Genomic DNA, 22,106 nt, shown 5'->3' on the forward strand with positions numbered 1-22,106 from the left:
AGCATATATCACAACATGCATATTTCTCATACATCATACCACCAAGGCATCAATAATCATCATCACATATATGACCACATCATATATCTCAATCATTCAACAATATCAACCATTCAATGCCTATCTTAAGGCCTCTAGCCTAAGTATTTCCTACCACATTACATATTAGATACGGGAAACCGAAACCATACCTTAGCCGACTTTCCCAAGCTCCACCGGAGCACTTCCAAATCACTTATCCACAAGCTCTCAAGGCCTCACACCTCCAAGAACAGATTTTTCACCACCAAGCCCTTTCCAAGCTTTTCAAAATCACCAATCAAGCTCCAATATTCACATATACACAACCTAAACCACAACCATCATACCCATACACAACATCTCAAAACCCAAACATCATAAAATCACAAATCACACTAGGGTTGAGAATCTTACCACACCCAAGGTCCAAGGAGACAAGATTAACCTTCTCCTTCAAGAGAGTTGGGTCCTATAACATCAAAGAACCCAAAATCTCAACATTTCACCCATGAAACTCGAAAATAAGGGCTGAGATTTCGAACAGCAACACGTGGCTTACCTCAAGATTGGTTGTATGGGTTTTGTAGAGCTCTCCGCGGTGAACGCGTGGCCGCAAATGGGGCGGCAATCGGAGCTCTAGATCAAAAGTTATGGTGGCTTGAAGATCAACCAAGGGAGAGAACTTGAGAGAGTGTTCTTCCTCCCTTTCTCTCAAATTTCAGCTTGTGTGTGTAACAAATGAGGAGAGAGAGTGCTGAAAACTAGGGTTTTGGTTAAGTTATGTTGGGCCAAGGGCCTACTTTGGGTCCAATTGGCCCGGTTTGGCCCGTTCGGTCCAATCTTGGTCCGAATTCTATGAAATTGGTACCAAAATTCTCGTCTCAATCTCCTCTATCACATTTAACCATAAAAATCACATTTTGGGCTTTCTAGAATAAATTCTCATTTATGGGTTAATTAGCCGTTAATTAACCGGGTTTTACATGGATTAACCGTCTGAGAGATGTAAATCCATAGTTGTTGGCTCGTACTTTTCTTCCAGGTACTCACACGAACCCAAGTAGAAGCGGGTGTTTGTCAGGTACATTCATCTTAATATGATTAACAGAGCCAATTTGTCAGATTGTCCTATTCATCATGATGAAGATCGGGATATACATCTTAGAGATAGATCAAACACGGATCGAAGAAGAAGAAATAGTACTTTTATTAATTCATAGGACTCAGCAGGGCTCCTCCCCTCAACCTAGGAGGTTTAGAAACTCATACTGAAGTAAAAACAATGGAAAAGCAAAAATAATGGCAAACCTCCCTAGGGGAGTGGTCTGAAAGTGAAAAAGATCATAAAGGTATGAAAAAGGTACGAGTTACATAAGTTTAATCCCTTAAATACTAAACAGATGACTAGTAAGGGTAAAACAATCTATTTAGTGCTAAGATCCACTTCTGGGGCCCACTTGATGAGTGTTTGGGCTGAGCTTTGATGAGATCCACGTGCTTTGAGGCTCCTTGGGCGTGGAATGCCAGCTAGGGGGTCCTCTCTGGGCCTTTGGATGTTGGGCTCTGCTCTTTGGGCGCTGGACGCCTAGAAAGAGGTAGGTGGCTGGCGTTGAATGCCAGTTTTGGGCTTTTAACTTTGAAGCAAAGTGTAAACTATTATATATTTCTGGAAAGCTCTGGAAGTCAGCTTTCCATAGTCGTTGAGAGCGCTCCATTTGGACTTCTATAGCTCCAGGAAAGCTCTTCCGAATGCAGGCATGTCAGATTTCGACAGCATCTGCAGTGCTTTCTCTGTCTTTGAATCAGACTTCTGCTCCAGCTCCTCAATTTCAGCCAAAAAATACCTAAAATTGCCCAGAAACACAAAAACTCATAGTAGAATCCAAAAATATGAATTTAACACTAAAACCTATTAAAACTTAATAAAAACTAAATAAAAACTACTAAAAACTATATGAAAATGATGTCAAAAAGCGTATAAAATATCCGCTCATTACAACACCAAAATTAAAACGTTGCTTGTCTCCGAGCAACTAAAAACACAGTAGGATAGAAAATAAAATTAAGATACAATAAATTTCTAAGTTTCAAATGAAGCTTAGTTAAAATCAGATGAGCGGGACTTAGTAGCTTTTTGCTTCTAAATAGTTTTGGCATCTCACTATCCATTGAAAGTCATCAGAGATGTTAGCATCTTTAGGAACTTAAAATCCAGATAATATTATTGACTTTCTTAGTTAAGCTTATTTTGATTCTTGAACACAGCTTTCTGAGTCTTGGTCGTGACCCTAAGCACCTTGTTTTCTAATATTACCACCGGATACAATAATGCCACAGACACTTTAACTAGGTGAACCTTTTCAGATTGTGACTCAGCTTTGCTAGAGTCCCTAAATAGAGGTATCCAAAGCTCTTAAGCATACTCTTTTTGCTTTGGATCACGACTTTAACCGCTCAGTCTCAAGCTTTTCACTTGACACCTTCACGCCACAAGCACATGGTTAGGGACAGCTTGGTTTAGCCGCTTAGGCCAATATTTTATTCCTTTGGACCCTCCTATCCACTGATGCTCAAAGCCTTGGGCCCTTGTACCCTTGCCTTTTGGTTTAAAGGGTTATTGGCTTTTTGCTCTTGCCTTTTAGTTTAAAGAGCTTTTGGCTTTTTCTGCTTGCTTTTTATTTTTTCTTTCTCTTTATTTTTTGCCACTTTTTTTTCGCACGCAAGCTTTTTCTTTTTCTTTTTGCTGCTTTTTCTTGCTTCAAGAATCAATTTTTAGATTTTTTATATTATCAATAATACTTTTCCTTTTTCCTTATTCTTTCAAGAGCTAATATTCATATATTTCAACTTCAAATATGCACTGTTTATTTCATACATTCAGAAAACAAAAAGCAAATGACACCACATCAAACTAATTAAACTAATCTTATTTTAAACTTGAAATTCATGCATCTCTCAATTTTTTTAAAAAAATATTTATTTAAGCAAGGTGAGAGATATATGGAATATTTTACAACTTTTAAGACATCAAATGCAAATGATCATGCAACTAGAACAAGAAAACAGAAAAATAAAATAAATAGAAAATAGAAAAATAACAAGAAATGAGTAAAAGAGAATGAATCCACCTGAATGATGGTGGCTGGTGCTCCTTGATGCGTGGCAGAAGTTGACCAATTAAGAGAACAGCGTTGCACGTATAGCTCTTAACCAGCTAAAATCTGCCTCACCAATTTAAAAGGGGTTGTCACAAATTTTTTTGAAATAAAAATACTGGGGGTATGAGTCCCAGGTCGTCTCCCAACGAGTTGCAGGAAAGAGTGCTATTTTATTAACTAGGGGTTTTCAGAAAATTCGGGTTTTGATAATGAGTAATCAAAATGATTAAAGATTAAAGTAATAAAAATAAACTAAGAATAATTATTGATACTTTAAATGAAAGGTCTTGACTACGGGAATATTCAAGTGGAATTTCTATCCTTGTTGGGATCTTCTCAAGTTTAGTGTAGAGAGGTTGCTATTCTCACTCGATTAATCCTTACTAAGTAAGAAAAAGTATGGTGATTAAACTAACTCTTACCCACAATTCCTAGTCCTCTCCCTTAGGGAGATCTAGCGTTAGTAGGTGTAGAATTAGCTAACAGCGTCCAATTTAACTAAGCACTTGAGCATTCCAACTCAAGTGTCTTCTCTTGATTAACCCCCAAGTCAAGTGGAATTTCTACTCTATTGACAAGAATAAAACGCTTGCAGAAATAGTAGAAGAAAACATGATAAATAAAATAAGTATTGAAAATTGATTAAAGGAAATGGTAGTGAACTGTATTGATAAATCCAAACATAACATAAATATCTGAACAGGAATAATAAATAACCAAAAGAGTAGGAGAATAGGGAAACAAACTAGAATAGTACTTCCATGGAGGTAATGGCTCTTCAATATCCAAAGCAAAAGCAATTAACTAAAATCTTATCAACGTAGAGAAAACCTAAAGGAGTAGTAAGATTCAGATCTAAAACTAAAACTATCCTAATATCAATGTAAATGAATGTGTGTCGATCTCTCTTTTGAGTTTCTGCATGTTCCCTCGCTTTATTCTGTGTTTCTGGGCCGAAAATTAAGTTAAAATCCAACCCGCAATTATCTCTAGCGTATTCTGTAATTTCTGCAGATCGCGCAAGTCACGCGTACGTGTCGTCCACGCGTCGCGTCATTCAACGGTTTTCCTTGTCACGCGTTCGCGTCGTCCACGCGTTCGCGTCATTCATGCAGACTCCGATCTATGCGATTGCGTCAGGCACGCGTTCGCGTCACTTGCGAATTCTCTATTTCGCGCGCTCGCGTGGGTCATGCGCTCGCGTCAGTGTTCGCTTGTCATCTCCTTGTTTTCTTGTGCTCCTTTCGTTTTTGCAAGTTTCCTCTCAATTCTCTAAGCCATTCCTGCCCTATAAGGCCTGAAACACTTAACACACGGACCACGGCATCGAATGGTACAAAGGAGAATAAAAATACATAATTAAAAGATCTCTAGGAAGCAAGTTTTCACCATGGACAATTTTTTGGAAAGAAGGGTAAATACATGCAAATCATATGAATAAGTGGGTGAAGACTTGATAAAACTACTCAATTAAACACAATATAAATCATAAAATAATGGTTTATCAACCTCCCTATACTTAAACATTAGCATATCCTCATGCTTACTTGAAGGAGATAAAGTAAATGAGTAGGCAAGTGCAAAACTCATGAAATGCAATGCAACCTATCTATATATGAATGCAACTATATGTTTCTTGTCTAATTGGTTAAAAGTAAATAAGCTCTTCAAAACAAGCATAATTCAAATTCCACTAATTCAATTCATATAGTAAGAATAGATAAAAATGCAAGAAGATAGCTCATGAAAGCAGGGAACATAGATTTTAAGCATTGAACCCTCACTGATGGTGTATATGCACTCTAGTCTCTCAAGTGTATAGGGTAATTACTCTATTCTTCTCTAATCATGCTTTCTAAATTTTGTTCTACACCTAACCAATCAACAATATTTAATATACTAATGCAAACATTATGAGGTCTTTTTCAAGGTTGTAATGAGGCTAAGGTAAAGGTAAGGATGTACATATGGCTAAGTGAGCTTACAAATTGAATATTTAATTAACCTAAGCTTTCACCTAACATACATATACTCTATATATCTCCTAATTTCATACCTAGCTACCCAAAATTCCTCACTTTACATTACCTACTCATGCATAAGCTTTTCTTTAATTTTTATCACATATGCATTGATTTTTCATTAGCTTAACATTGGGATAATTTTGTCCCCTTATTTATTTATTTATTTATTTATTTTTATTATTTATTTTTTTTATAGAGACATAAAAACTAAAACAACATATCAATGCATATGGAATTTTTTTATTTTTTGTTTTACATGAGTAGGTACCCAAATTCCCATTATTTTATCATGACATATTTCCTTATTAACCCTTGTTCCCACAGTTTTCCCATACTTAATTAACACACAATTTATATCTTAAGCTAACCAAAGATTCTATTTGGGATAATTAATTTGTTTTTCTGCTTAAGGCTAGTGATGTGGTAAAATATAGAACAAATGGGATTAAAAGGTTCGGCTTATTTGGGATAAGTGAGCTAAACAAATAATGGCCTCAATCATATGCGTGCATATAACACATTAAACATTGGACATATAGGATAAAACAAAATATAAATTACAATCATAGAGAAGTAAACACACAAGAATAAAATGTTTATGGTTAAATAGTGTAACCATATAAATAAGCTCAAAATCTCACGGGTTGTGTGTTCTTTAGCTTAAAAACCATGTTCCAATTACAATCTTCAAACAAGTTTAACATTTAAATTTTGATTTAAATTAGTGAAATTCTTCAAAAATAGGGTTTTAAAAGAAACTTATTATATTTAAACTAAATAGAACATGCATGCAAATAATCCTATTTCTAAACAATCTATCCTAAAGAAAAACTGACTAAATGTCCTACTTTATTGATGTTAGGGAAGAGAAATTACCTCCAGAAGTCAGGTACTGACCAACCTCCCCATACTTAAGGCTTTGCACCATCCTCAGTGCCATCTGTCAGGAACAAAGGTGGGCTGGTAGCAGTATCTCCACAGTCGGGACCGTCATGGCTCCCTGTGCTGGTAAAAAAAAGTGGAGTCCGGAGTGTCTGGGTCTTTGTCAGGTCTGTGGTTTCCTATGAGCAGCTCCTTGAGGTATTTGAATCGGCGCTGGTTGCGACACTCTCGTAGCTTTGCTTTCTGTTCTTGCCGGTCCAACTTCTACGGTATTTGACGGAGCAGTTGACTTGTTAAAGGTGCTTGTTGTGTTGAAGGAGGAATGTCTTCAGCCTGTTCTATAGGTTGGCTGGTAGTGGCTGCTAGAGGTCTGATATATTTCCCGTTAGGGACGTACTGATCACTTTGTGGAAGCATGGCTCTGGTGTCCCCAGTCCTGTAGGAGACTCCAGCTGCGGAGACGAGATCTGAGACCAAGGCGGGAAAAGGTAAGTTGTCCGCAATTTGTACGTGTCCCATGGCATTCAGGATGTGTCTTTGTAGGTTTAGAAGCTGGTCTATAATGATACACTAGAGTAGAACAGCCATGTCTGCAGTGAAGGAGGACTCATGAGTGCTCGGAAAGATGTAATGGGACATAATCACTACAGAAAAAAAGTTATATTGTAGGAGTTTGTTAACGGAAGTTTTAAAAAAATCCTACAAATTTAATTTTTAAAACAAAAAGTTATCTTCCATTTTGTTAAGAGTTTTATTTACAGCAGTTTTTATTTTAAATAGTAGGATTTTTAAAACTCCCCCAAAACTAAATCAATTCCCCAAACAATTTGGCAATGCAAAGAGCTCTTTCTTCCTGCGAAATCCATTTTCCCACCTCGCTAACACCCTTTTCTGCTCCCACTCTCCTGATATAGTAACTGCTTCATTCTTCATTGTTCACCTTTCTTTATTGATTGATGCTGCTATTCGCGGTTGTGCCATTGCAACTGCCGTTCGTATCTTGTTGCTATTAGCGTTCCGATTGCTGCTGCTGTTGGCATTCCGGTTCCTGCTCGTATTGGTGTTTGCGTTTGTGTTGCTACTGATGTTCGTGTTCCATTGCTGCTGATGTACACGTTCTTAGTTGCAGCTGTTCTTCCATAAAAAAAGGTATGTATATGAACTAATTAGGGTTTATAAACTATTTATCCCCTTTCTGATTAGTGCTTTGTATGACAATATCATGAATTTATGGCTCTAAATTTAAGTTTAATTGTGTTTCTATAATTTTTAATTCCATTTCAGTGGGTAATTGCTATTCCAATTTTTTGTCTTCTATTTGCATGTAATGGGCACATTATTATTATCATAGTGCATTGGTGATTTTTTTTTTGCTTTTGATTGTTGAAAAGGAACGAAAAAAGGAATCTACAAGCATCTTAATCGATTTTCCATATCGAGCTCCTTAACGATATTTCTGCAAATTCTGCCATTTCACATTTTCACATTTGGCTTTTAGTTTCATATTGTTGATAGTAACACAAAATCATTTATCACTATTGCTTAAAAATTGTTTCTTATGGTTACCGTTTTATGAATTTTTTATTTTTTCTTAGTAACACCTACTGGTTTTTCTTGTAGTTCATTCCTGTTTTTTTTTTCTTCTTACTTTTGATGTATTATATGTTGCAGGTTTCATTGACAAATGTACAAGGGCATCATCCCTACATTGGACAAGAAAAAGTAAGTTCTACCTATATGTTTAATCTGTTTTTTAAGATTATTTGTGTACAACAATAATGATCGGAAGAAATAAAACCTGTGCACTTTGAATAGCTAATTAATTATTAGCTAGTTTCAAATTTAAAAAAACAGCTATAGAATATATTGCTGGTAATGTATACTTCTTCAAAAAGTGCTTTTTCTGCATCACTTTCATAATATATATATATAATCCAAATAAGAGGGAGTTTACTAAGGAGAACCAGCTGCCTGAGCCAATAACTATTAATAATACTATAACTATTAATAAGGACGTAACTAGTTTTTCTTTGCAACTTTATTAACATATAAGGACATAACTTGACTCATAGTATGACTATTAATAATACTAGAACAGGGTAAAATTAATACATGAAGTGTATATATATATATATATATATATATATATATATATATATATATATATATATATATATATATATAATTGGAATTCTTATAATGTGATTAGTAATGGACATTGGTGCTGTAATAATTGGGTATAGCTTTAAAAGAAACTTAGTACAATATAATCAAACATATATGGCTTTTATTTTCTTGTTTCTTTGCATCCACTTCACTGGTATTTAGCTAATTGAAGTTCATAACAGTGGGTGAAGGGTCTTGATAATTTAGTTAGTTCAATCTATTTGAAATCAAAGTATTTGCAAGCACTGTATATAGAAGTATTGTTTAGTTTCATGCATGACTTGGTGTCCTGTTTCAAAATAATTGTGTTTGGTTTGTATCCTATATTCTGCTCTAGTTGTTTTGTATCACAATACTATGAATTTTTGTTTTCAAATTTATTTTTAATTTCATTAGTTTTGATATAGTAATTTTTTCAATTTTCAATCTGTTTCTGAATACAAGCAGGGACATTAATTAATTAAAAGCATAAAATAGTTTAGCTAACTTAGTTTGGTTATCTTGCCATAGCTGTTGCCAGTTCATGCTGAATCAATTATTGTGGCTGAACAATTTGGACCAGAGTTGGTTATTCCTTCCCATAGAAAACATAAAATATATTCACTACTTTTTGTACCCAACTCACTTGTCTTCTCACTTCTCACACTACCATCACCAATATACTACTTTGCTCTTTTCTCATTTTGATTAATTAATTAACTAAATAAGGAGATCCAAAATTGCTATCATTTCAATTGTAGTCAATACTTATATTTTGTTGTTGTTATCACTTAATTAAGACACAATGACATTGGAAAAGCCTTGAACATCATTCAAGAGAAAAAGAAAATAGTTTCAGTCACAAATGACGTGTATAATAACAACATCAGGAGAATTACAATTGAGTGTTAATTAATGGTATGATAAAATTAGTGAACAAAGGAGAAAAATTATACTATATCCTATGCTCGATTAATTAATAGAACCGGCAGTGATAGAATTGCAGCTGCAAGTCTGTCTCTTCTAGCTCTGGGAATTGATCAGACCTCGGGGTTTCCTTATAATGAAGATAACAAAAAGGTAATTTATTCGAGGCTGGCAATTGCTTCTGGTCCACATAACCTTTCCAACTCTTCCTGTTGACTGTTGACAGCAAAAGTATTGTTAGAGGACATAATCTAAGGTTTTAAGACCATAACCTGGTCAATGCTAATTCAGTTCAATAAAATTTGGAGGTGTAATTTACCTTGATGGAATTATTTTCAGCAGTAAGCTTCTTGCATTCTTCTAATACTATCTGAAGTTCTTCTCTCAGAGTCTAGCTCTCGTTTCCCAGTGACTCCACCTTTCTTTGCAACTCCTCGCACTCAGCCTGGTGGATACAACAAATGAAAAACATTGAAGGATGTCAAATTGTAGCTTTGGAAACACTGAATATTATTGATAACCCTTAACCATTGCTTGCTTGAAGATAACTGTAAACTACCTGCTTGCGTAGTCTTGACTTCCTAGCTGATTCTCTGTTAGACTGTTTTCTTTTCTGTCTCTTCAGGTCACGTTCGTCCTAAAAAAACCGAAATAGGTAAGGAAAGCTAAGGCTCTGCAAGGTAAAGGAAATAACTAAGAGATGCACAAGATAAAAAGGAAACGTTTTTTAAAACAAGGAATATATGGCCTGAAGTTCAAGAAGATAATGTGTAAATCATACTTGTATCCACTGTTCACCAAGTGCAACTTCACGTCCCATTATAGTAGGAGGGTTGACAGCTCCTAGGGCAGGTTGATTGTTTCTCAGTTTCGTAGCATCAGCCTTTGCAGAAGATGCATTCCACAAGTCCATTCCAATATTAAGATTAGTTGCAGCCATTGACACAGCAGCCTTTCCAGAAGATTGAGTTATGGCATTGTTCTGTGCATTGGCTCCTGAAAATTAAGACAAAATTGCTTGAGTAACCATGTAAAAATTAAAGATAGGAAAACATGCAGAAGAATGCAACATACCATTAGCAAGCATTTTGTCAAAGCTTCCTTTCTTGTTTGTAGCTGATTCCTTTCTTGTTTGTCAAAGCTTCCTTTCTTGTTAAAAATTTTAAACTAATTTTCAATTATAGCTTATCAAAAGTCATAACAATTATGTTAGATAATGAGTAGTTTCTAATATTAATTATTGGCTTTTGCTTTGTGTGTAGACAACTCCTGAAATTGATCACACATATTGATTGATTGCTGCTGCTAATCACGGTTGTGCCCCTGCTACTCGCGTTCGTGTTGCTGCTGCTGTTCGTGTTCGCGTTCGGGTTTGGATTTGTGTTGCTGCTGCTGTTCGCGTTCCATTGCTGCTGCTATTGGCGTTCATAGTTGTAGCTGTGCTTCTATGCAAAGGTAACAATTTGATAGCATATATTTGAGCTTAGTAATTTGTTAATGTTATTGAATTTTCCCAATTTGATATTTGGCTTCTTGAAAGATGAAATTATATTTAGTTATTCCAAGTTCATTTGAAACAGAGAATGCTTCATGCTTCATTAACTTTGACCTTCCTCGGTTCCTAATTAAAATCTTATGAGAAAATTTGAAGCAAATCTAATCTTCAGGAATTTAAAGCTTTCAATTTTTAAAAGTTATGTTTTTTTTCCTCCTCTAGACCTATCATGATGTTCTAGACTGGTAGAAATGATTTTTCTTACACAGATGAATTTTGCCATGACCTGTGAGATAGAATTTGGTGCTGCGGATTTGATTTGTGGGAATAGATTAGGGAAAATTAGATGATGAATTCCTTTATAGAATAAAAAAATGTAGATAGTTAAATTGTGAATATAAAAAAATAGAGATAGTCAGTTTTAAATTATTTTGACATGTCTATATAATGGAACTCTTCTTGAAAGCTGCATAGAATACCTTGCCATGTATACATACGAGTCAGTGCCACAACCACTTACAATTATTATTATTAGTGGTAAGAATCATATTATCATGCCCTACTAATTAAAAACAAAATATTAGTTACATGCTTAAGATACAGTCTTTTTTACTTAACTAATAAGTATATTTTATAGATAATAATAGCTACCGTTGATATTGATTTTCTCCTGTGATGCCTAAGATGTAGCTTTTGTCTCGCTGTCACAGCTTTGTATTTAAATTGAGTTCAACCTCTCTCTTATAGTTGAAGTTAAAATAAAGAGAACATTTTTATTTGTGATAATTGTGCCTTCTGTTGCATTTTGTTATTTAAAATTAAAATTTTCTTTTGCTGATGTTCATCCTAAACTATTTTTATCATTTTCTTTTTTCGAAAATTGATTTTGCAGTATCTGAGTAGTTGATTTGGCATACTTGTTGCTCCTATATCACTGATACATTCGGATCTAAACCACACTATTCAGTTGATTCCTTTTATAAGGTAATTCTCTGCCTCAATAAAGTAATTACATGTTCTTTATTCTGAATAAAATAGTTATAGTTTTGAAATTCTATGTATATCATTTTTGGGATACTATTTTTGAAATATCTATTCTCCTTTTTATGTTTTAGTGATTTTTTTCTTTTTCTACTTTTCGATTTATTTAGTTGATTGGCAATGACTGAGCTTCAAAAATATTTTTGAACAGCATAAACTTTAACATAAAAAACATATAATAATATTCACAGGAAAACAAAATGTATAAAATATAACTCATTTTAGAATGTTTTTTGTCGAGTCTTGAATCGTTTAAAATATAATAACTTAATTATAACTTAACTTTTTATAGTTAGAATGCTTGTCATAAAATTTTATAAAATTTATTTTATTGAATATTGAATATATCTATGACTAAAAATTTAATTAAAAAACTAACCAAGTATAAAACAATACCCAATTAATTACATATAAAATAATTATTCAAATCCTTAAAGGTATTATGAAAAATTATATTTGCTTAGGATTTAGTTTAGAAGATTAAAACTTAAATAGTTGTAACTTGTTAAAATTTTCTATCACTCTACACCAATACAATGACACCAATACTTAAAGAATAATTTAGTATTTCTGTGTAAAAAATTAAAAAAAATCAATGTGATATAAAATAACATAAAAAAAATAAACAACTTATTATAATGATTACGATGGCGAGATTTAATGTATTAATTACTTTACAAAACTAAATTACCTATTCCTTCTTTATGTTACAACCTTGTTTACTTTTTGGTTGAATAAATTAGTTACAAATGGATAGAACTTGGATTGAAAAACCTCGAACAACAAAGGAATACATGGATGGCATAATTGGATTTCTTGATTTTGCTTTTGCGAGAGCGGCCATTTCGGATAGAATATGTTGTCCATGTCCACGATGTGCATTTGGAAAATGGCATACAAGAGACACAGTTCAGGATCACCTGCTCTTAAAGCCATTTCCCAGAAACTATGTGATCTGAAATCGTCATGGTGAGATACAACCTGTTGAGCCAAGTAGTGTAGAAGTGCAAGCGCCACCATCTCAAGAGAATCCGCTAAATACATTACTGCATGATGTATTCGGCCACCATGGGGATGAAGGTATAATGGGATTAAATGATGCAGTTATACCCGATGGAGATGAAGACATCGCAGATGGAAGATTACATGAGGGCTCCTTTGATGATGGTAGTGAGTTCAATGAATTTTTAAAAGACGGAAATGAAAAGTTGCACGAGGGCAGTAAATGCACAAAGTTGGAGTTTATAATCAAATTGTATCACATAAAGGTCTTGTGTAGAATAAGTGATAAGGCCATGACTATGATATTGACTTTGTTGAGAGATACTTTCGATGGAATACAGCTGCCTTCTAGTTTTTATAAGGCCAAGCAAGTAATTTGCAAACTCGGCCTAGAATATACTAAGATTGATGCTTGCCCAAATGACTGTATGTTATATCTAGATGACACTCCAGATAACATACAAGATACATGCAAGTATTGCGGTATATCTAGATGGATCCCTAAGAAAAAAAAGAAAAAGCAAGCTGCAAAAGTTTTGCGATACTTTCCACTGAAGCCAAGGTTGAAAAGGTTATATATGTGTAGCAAGACGGCTGAGCACATGCAATGGCATAATTCTGCACCTGCAAGAGATGGATTACTGAGACATCCAAGGGACGGTGAAGCATGGAAGAATTTTAATGCGATGCACACACTATTTGCCGAAGAGCCACGAAATGTTCGCCTAGGTCTTGCAACTGATGGTTTTAATCCCTTCGGAGCCTTGAGTTCTACTAATAGTGTTTGGCCTGTGTTCTTGATTCCATATAATCTTCCACCTTGGATGTGTATGAATCACACTTCTTTCATCTTATCAATGGTTATTTGATGAGCGGATAATTCATACGCTTTTTGGCATTGTTTTTATATAGTTTTTAGTAAGTTCAAGCTACTTTTAGGGATGTTTTCATTAGTTTTTATGATAAATTCACATTTCTGGACTTTACTATGAGTTTGTGTGTTTTTCTGTGATTTCAGGTAAATTCTGGCTGAAATTGAGGGATTTGAGCAAAACTCTGAAGAAGGCTGACAAAAGAACTGCTGATGCTGTTGGAATCTGACCTCCCTGCACTCGAAATGGATTTTCTGGAGCTATAGAACTCCGATTGGCGCGCTCTCAACGGCGTTGGAAAGTAGACATCCAGGGCTTTCCAGAAATATATAATAGTCCATACTTTATTCGAAGATTGACGACGTAACTTGGCGTTGAACGCCAAGTTCATGCTGCTGTCTGGAGTTAAACGCCAGAAAAACGTCATGATCCGGAGTTGAACGCCCAAAACACGTCATAACTCGGAGTTCAACTCCAAGAGAAGCCTCAGCTCGTGGATTAATCAAGCTCAGCCCAAGCATACACCAAGTGGGCCCCGGAAGTGGATTTATGCATCAAATACTTACTCATGTAAACCCTAGGAGCTAGTTTATTATAAATAGAACATTTATCTATTGTATTAAACATCTTTTGACAGTTTAATCTCTTGAATATTCGGTCACTTGATCATGGAGAGGGCTGGTCATTCGGCCATGCCTGAACCTCTTTTACTTATGTATTTTCAACGGTGGAGTTTCTGCACACCATAGATTAAGGGTGTGGAGCTCTGCTGTACCTCAAGTATTAATGCAATTCTATTTTCTTTTATTCAAATCTCTTTTATTCTTATTCCAAGATATTCATTCGTACCCAAGAACATGATGAATGTGATGATATGTAACCCTCATTATCATTCTCACTTATGAACGCACGTGATTGACAACCACTTCCGTTCTACATGCAACAGAGCTTGAATGCGTATCTCTTAGATTCCCCAACAGAATCTTCGTGGTATAAGCTAGATAGATGGCGGCATTTATGAGGATCCGGAAAGTCTCACCTTGTCTGTGGTATTCCGAGTAGGATTCCGGGAATCCGGAAAGTCTCACCTTGTCTGTGGTATTCCGAGTAGGATTCCGGTAATGAATGACTGTGACGTGCTTCAAACTTGCAAGTGCTGGGCGTTAGTGACAGACGCAAAAGAATCAAGGGATTCTATTCCAGTAGGCGCAGGAACCAACCAGTGATTAGCCGTACTGTGACAGAGTGCGTGAGCATAGTTTTCACTGCGAGGATGGGATGTAGCCATCAACCATGGGTGATGCCTCCAGACGATTAGCCGTGCGAGTGACAGCCGCATAGGATCATTTTCCCGAGAGGATTGAAAGTAGCCATCGCTGATGGTGAACCCCTATACACAGCTTGCCATGGAAAGGAGTAAGAAGGATTGAGTAGAAGCAGTAGGAGAGCAGGCATTCTTGAGCCATACAGCATCTCCATTCGCTTATCTGAAATTCCTACCAATGAATCTGCATAAGTTTTCTATCCCTTTTTATAATCTATTCTCTTATTTCTATTTTCGAAAACCCATAAACCATTTTAATTTGCCTAATTGAGATTTGCAAGGTAACCATAGCTTGCTTCATACCAACAATCTCTGTGGGATCGACCCTTACTCACGTAAGGTTTATTACTTGGACGACCCAGTACACTTGCTGGTTAGTTGAACGGAGTTGTGAATTCAAATAAAGATAATTATTGAATAAATCTATACAAGTGCAAAGAACAATGATCACAATTTCGTCCACCATTATTCCAGGAAAGAAGTCCCCGGGAAATAAGATAGATGTGTACTTGCAGCCCCTTATAAATGAATTGAAAGATTTATGGATTGATGGTGTGGAGACATTTGACTCATCATCCGGAAACACATTTAGAATGCATGCAGCTCTTATGTGGACAATAAGTGATTTTCCTGGGTTAGGTATGCTATCTGGTTGGAACACACACACCGGTTTAGCTTGTCCCACTTGTAACTTTGATTCTTTTCCTTGTTATCTCCGCCATAGTTCTAAATGGTGCTTCATGGGTCATAGACGTTTTTTGGGAAGAAATCATAGATTTAGACTGAATCGTGTTCGTTTTGATGGAAGCACAGAGGAGCGTGGTCCACCTAAGAAGTTATTAGGTTCTGACATTCTTGAACAACAACAGGATGTTGAAACACGAGATCAGCAACGAGAAGAATCTCGTAGTGGTGGGAAAAGACCTCGACGAGAAGTTAAGCAGTGGAACAAGCGAAGCATTTTCTTTGATCTTCCGTACTGGAAAACCAATTTGTTGCGTCACAATCTGGACTTTATGCACATTGAGAAGAATGTGTGTGATAACATTTTGTACACTTTGCTTAATGACAAAGCAAAATCAAAGGACAATCTCAAGGCACGGAAAGATTTGAAAGAAATGGGCATAAGGCGTGATCTCTGGCCAAGTGACAATGGATCATATCATTTATTTTTATTTTCACTAACACGTGACACCAAGAAGCTATTTCTTTCGGCATTGAAGAATGTTGTGCTACCAGATGGATACTCAAGTAATATTTCGAGATGTGTGGATGAAGGACAGAAAAAAATTTTTGGATTAAAATGTCATGACTGTCATATTCTTTTGGAGGAATTGTTACCAATAGCAGTTTGTCATTTGCTGCCGGATCATGTTACCGCAGTATTGGCTGAGTTTGGCTCATTCTTTAAGATCCTTTGTGGGAAAAGCTTAAGTAACTCTGAACTTGACAAGCTCCAACAACGCATAGTGGTCGTCCTTTGCCAGTTGGAAATGTTATTCCCTCCATCATTCTTTACCGTCATGGTTCACTTGACAGTCCATCTAGTAGATGAAGCAAAGCTCGGAGGTCCAGTGCATTATCGATACATGTATCCAATTGAGAGGTAAAATATTTTGTATGATGAACTAAAGATCGTTAGAATTGCATCTCTAGTCATGTCATTTTTACTTGATTTTTTTATATTATTTTAGGGAGTTAGGCCATCTAAAATCCCATGTGCGGAATAGAGCACAAGCAGAAGCATCTATTGCCGAAGGATATTTAGCTGAGGAATGTCTCACTTTTTGTTCTCGCTATTTTGAAGATATAGAGACAAGGTTCAATAGAGCTAGACGTGTATGTGATGACCCGCTTGACAAGGGATGCTCAGAATCTTGTCTCTTTCCGCCGGTGGGTAAAGCAGGGAGTTCTGGTACAATTTTTACGTTGAATGAAAAGCAAAAGCTACAAGCCCATAGATATGTGTTACTAAATTGTCCAGCCGTCAAGGATTATGTGAAGTAAGTAAAGATAGAGGTTATTTGCATTAATATATTCAAAATCTATATTCGTGAGTGACGTACTCTGAATCCAAATTAATTCCTAATGCAGTGAATTTAGAGAATACATAAGAAGAAGTTCAAAGGGAAGGAGACCGAACCCCACAGACATAGAGAAGAGAGTATTTAAGGAATTTGTTTCGTGGTTTGAAAAACGAGTAAGTTACTAAATTATTAGAGTTTATGAAATGGAAAAGGTGTTAAGATATAAATGTTTTAACCCTCATAACTTATCCCAATTTCAGATAATGAACCCAGATACCATAGAACAGTTGTCTATTGACATAAAATTTTTAGCACGAGGCCCCTTATCAAATGCAACGAGATATAGTGCTTATAAAATAAATGGTTGCACATTTCGAACTATTGCTCGTGAAGAAGGTTTGAGGACACAGAATAGTGGAGTATATTTAACCTCTAGCACACCATGTGTTGCAAGTCGAGTTGACAAAAATTTAAGACAAGGTGATGTACCCTATTATGGCAAGTTGGAGGATATAATTGAGGTTAGCTATTATGGGCGATTCACTGTTGTTCTCTTCAAATGTAAATGGGCTGATTCCACTCGACATAGAGGATATAGAAGAGATCAATGGCATTTTCATTGTGTTAACTTTGAAAGACCAATTCATACCGGTGAACATGAAGAAGATGAGCCTTATATTCTAGCGTCACAAGCATCAATGGTATACTATGTAGATGATGTCGTTAACAAAGGATGGAGTATCGTTGTTCATTTAAAACCAAGAGATTTGTATGAAATGGGTGATGAAATTGAAGAGGCTGCAGATGAGGACGAGCCACATCAAGAGCAAGCTCTTGATCAATATTTTGGTAACAGTGATGAATACATTCAATTGGCAACAAACCACTTGATCGATGACGTAGTTAACTCATAATGAGAAATCTAAGGTTAAAGCTTATTTATATATTTGTTAATTTTAAGGTTATGGTTAATCCGTTGGCTTGTTCATAAATTTTATCTGTGGCCTAATTTTTGTGTGAAATATAACATGCTTTTTGAGTTATTTTCTCTAACTATTTGTTGTTAAATTCATTTACAGCAATGCCGAAGTGTAAACGGTTTACTAATCCCCTGAGATCAGCTCCTCAACCTGAAAATGGTTTTGATCAGACTAACGACGAGGTATTTCACAATTCACCTACGGATATCTCACCACCTAATCATGATTCACCACCTAATCATGATTCAACAATACAAAGCAATCCGGATAGTAATATGGATCATTCACTGCCTAACCAAGGATCCCAAGAACATACTAGGCCCTTTGGTGGACGTCAATCTTCTGAATATTGGACCGTGGAGACAGTAGGTATGGTGCATAATAAACTTAATTTCTCATGCTGAGTTGCTAAATAAGTGCTTTCTATATAAATGCAAATTTTATATTTTTAATCTTTATATATAATATATTTTTTTTGTACAATCTCTTGTATGAAAGTAGAAAAGTGATGCATTGATAGCTGAACATGCACTATCCCAATTTTTACAGGTCTAATGCTGATTATTTAGCTTTCTATGTGGCTATGGTTGAATAATATTAAAGTTTACTTATTTTGAGGCATATGATAAATACTTCAATTGTACGGAAATGTTGCCCAAAATATTTTTACTAAAAATCTTAAAATTTTCACCCAACTCCCGAGGCATAAAATGAAAATACGAAATAGTACTACTCCTATAATATTACTAGATGACAAAGTGATATGCATATGCATGGTTCTGGCTTTTGTGAAATCACATTATTTATCATCAAATCATTATGATCTTTTCCCTTTCAAATTTCTTTTCTTTTTGTCCAAATTGTTATTTATTCATCTTCTCCTTGTAGTAATAATAAAATTTGGATAGAAAAATAACGAGTCTTTGTCTGGTCAATATTGCAAATTGCTCTCTGTCTCTGTCTCTCTCTCTTTCTCAATTAGATGTCCATTTAATTAACTTGTTCATTAGTTACTTTATAATTTAAATAATATAATGATCATACCCAATAATTAAGGTGGCTAAATTGCATTCTTAATTAAGTGATATCTCAATCCAAGTTGGCCATTCGTAAGTAAGACTAAATTAATTCAAGATTGTATTCCACTGCTAAATCTTTTATGTTTTTCGGTCCACACTATATATATATATATATATATATATATATATATATATATATATATATATATATATATATATATATATATATATATATATATATATATATATGTACTTACCATTTCAATTTGTTTATTTTTAGGATCTAATCCACAGCTGAACAGTGGTGCCCATATGATTTACACGAGTTGTTGATAAATTTGAAATTTTTCATTTTTTCTTAAGGTGTACTCATATGAACTGCGAAATATTCTTGATTCTTGGAGAGTTCGTATTTATTTTTTTTAGGGGCACCTAACAAATGTTCTGTTGCAAACTTAGTCTTCTTTTACTCAAGTGATCTGTTTCTTTCTTGATCCTAGTGTCTAGGAGTGAAATTTTATTCTGGGATTTGTAATGTCCTTTGTGTTACATGTGGATTCTTCATAATTGTTTAAAATTTAAAAGCTTTTAATTGTAAAATGTTTAAAAATTTAATTTTTAAAAGTAAATGTGTACTTACATATAATTAATTTTATATGCAAATACTTTGTGTTTAAATTTTTAATTTAGTTTAAAACTTTGGAAATAAAGGCACAGATGGAACTATTAAGACTAGAAGGCTAAAAGTTAAAGAAATGGATAACTTATCTAGAGATGAGCAAGTTGTTGTGAACGTTGAAGATGAACAAGCTATTGGAGAAGCCCAAGGTTTGCTTGCTGGATATCTAGGAACATTGGCAGTTGATTGTAAGTTATTTCCAATCAATTTCTCAAAGTGGTCAGGACCTTTAGGCATACCTCGATCTAGATTTGAAGAGTGTTTTAGTAACTTGCTAAAGGTATATATTTGAAATATTTAGTTTTACTAAATTCCTATTAAAATTTTCTATTGTTAATGATATCTTGTTATTTATGTATGATTTTTTTTTATAGCCAAAATTTCATTTCAAAATTTCTGAGGGCATTGCAAAAGCGATATTGCAAGCTTAGCCTTGCAAAAAAGTGGTCACAACATAGAATTAAGTTATGGAAAGAGTTCTATGATCCATGCATGAGTAGACAAGCACTCATTGATAATGTCCCGGTCGGCATCGACAGAGATCAATGGGCATCTTTTGTTCAGTATCGGTTTCTACCTTCTACAATGGTAACATGCTAAAATTTTCAAAATATAATATTAATACGTAATCACTTTTCTAATCTTCATTTTTCTTTTTTTATAGGAGATGTGTAGGAGAAATAAGGAAGCTCGCAAGAAGCAAACAATTCCCCATACTGGTGGCTCGAAACCCATCTCAAGGAAAAGACATGAAATAGTATGAACCATCAATCATTTTTTGTTTTTACTAAATTATGATATGCTCTTTAACTATTTTTTTATATTCTTTTGTATAGTTTTTAGAAACTGGTCGAAAAATTAGCCGTGGAGAAATGTACATAGAAACTCATAAGAAGAGAGATGGGTCGTTTGTGACTGATGAAGCAAGGGATATAGCAGTAAGTTGTACTTTTTGGTCTATTTTAGTACAAAGTGTTACTTCAAAATCTGCCAAACCTTAATGTTATTTTGTTAAATTTTTGTTGCTTAAATCTCAAATGCAGGAACAAATTGAAGTACTTATGACTCAAAATGAGAAAGATGAATCTAGACCATCTACAAATGATGCTATTGGAAAAGTGTTTGGGGAGGAGCATTCTAGTAGGGTGCGATGCATGGGAATGGGAGCAACACCTACTAATACTTTCAGAAATGGCAATCATCCTAGCCAGTTAGCTAATTCTTCAACTTCAATGTCATCTACTACCAATTACTCCCAAGCTGATTTTAAGCGTTTGGAGTCTAAATTTGATGGGACATTAGCTGCATTCAAGGCTTATTTTCTTGCTAAAGAAGGAAGAATTCCTGTTGAACTTACTAGTATATTTGGCCATGGAACTCAGGTAAATTGCCATCTCTCGTCAAATCTATGTTGGACTAATATTTTTAAAAATTATGATAAATGATAACCGTTATATTATGCTAATGTTCTAGCATGGTATTAGTCTCGTATATTCTCACTTTTACATGCCTACTCTTACTAATTTGTTGTTCAAGTTTTTCACACAAGAAAAGGTTAATGCCTTTTTAACATTTTTGGTCTTTGAATTGTCGTTATAGTGTCATAGATGTGAGAATTTTTATGTTGACATTTCTATTTTTAATTTATTTTAGGCTAATGATATTGAGAACGAAACTATTACACCGACAATAGGAAGAACATCATCAGGAGGAAGCAATGAAAATCGTGAAGACATTGTTTAGTATTGCTTTAAAGATTGATTAGTTGTTTATTGTTCCACCTTTGTTAGGGTATTATGTTGCATTTTTTTATTAAACAAACTTATTCAAGTAGAGAACTCATTAGTGGTAGTTGTGAGTTTATATTATTTTAGCTTATTTAATTTTTAGGAGTAGATATATAAAGACAGTGATGATTCAGATATTATGCATTTTATTATAATATAAAAAAGTTATTATTTATTTTAATGGGTTATATTTTAGCTTTATACTTTAAAGATTTTTATTCTTATTAAATTTTGGATTCTAATAAATATTATATAAAATAAGAAAAAACTATATATATCATAGTATAAATATTTTGGCATTACATTTCAAATTGTGGGAGTTTACAACTCCAACAAAAAAAAAAATTGTTTTAAGTTTACCATATTTGCGGGGGTTTAAAACCCCCACAACATGAATAAAAAATGCTGCAACACAAAACTGTTGGAGGTCTTCAGAAACCGACGCAATTTAGTTGAAACCCCCGCAAACAGCGGGGGGCAAAAAACGCCGCAATTTGGATTTCAAAATTGCGTCGGTTCTGATAAAACCCCCGTAAAATATTGCAGCACACCTAACTGCAGGAGTTTATTAAACCGCTGTAAAAACCCCCGCAAATTGAAAAAAAAAAACCCGCAAATTAGCGTGTTTTTTGTAGTGAATCTGCGCCCATACTCGAGCTTCTAAGGTAAGTGCGGAAGCCGATATTCCCTTAGGTCGGGAACGATGGTATCCAAAAATCTATC

At 34.7% G+C, this 22,106-nt stretch overlaps 1 protein-coding gene and 1 pseudogene across 1 annotated transcript; one reads left to right on the top strand and one right to left on the bottom strand.

The window, feature by feature from the left end:
• Positions 1–9,097: 9,097 nt before the first annotated feature.
• On the bottom strand, positions 9,098–12,737 carry LOC112725214 (G-box-binding factor 1-like; annotated as a pseudogene).
• A 2,597-nt stretch (positions 12,738–15,334) lies between these two features.
• Positions 15,335–17,832, top strand: LOC112725230 (uncharacterized). Its single transcript, XM_025775446.1, has 4 exons — positions 15,335–16,497; positions 16,586–16,894; positions 16,986–17,091; positions 17,179–17,832. Exons 1-4 carry the CDS (start codon positions 15,335–15,337, stop codon positions 17,830–17,832), a joined length of 2,232 nt encoding a protein of 743 aa, XP_025631231.1.
• Positions 17,833–22,106: the final 4,274 nt, after the last annotated feature.

This window comes from Arachis hypogaea, chromosome 2, assembly GCF_003086295.3.
Source record: "Arachis hypogaea cultivar Tifrunner chromosome 2, arahy.Tifrunner.gnm2.J5K5, whole genome shotgun sequence".
Lineage (NCBI taxonomy): Eukaryota > Viridiplantae > Streptophyta > Magnoliopsida > Fabales > Fabaceae > Arachis > Arachis hypogaea.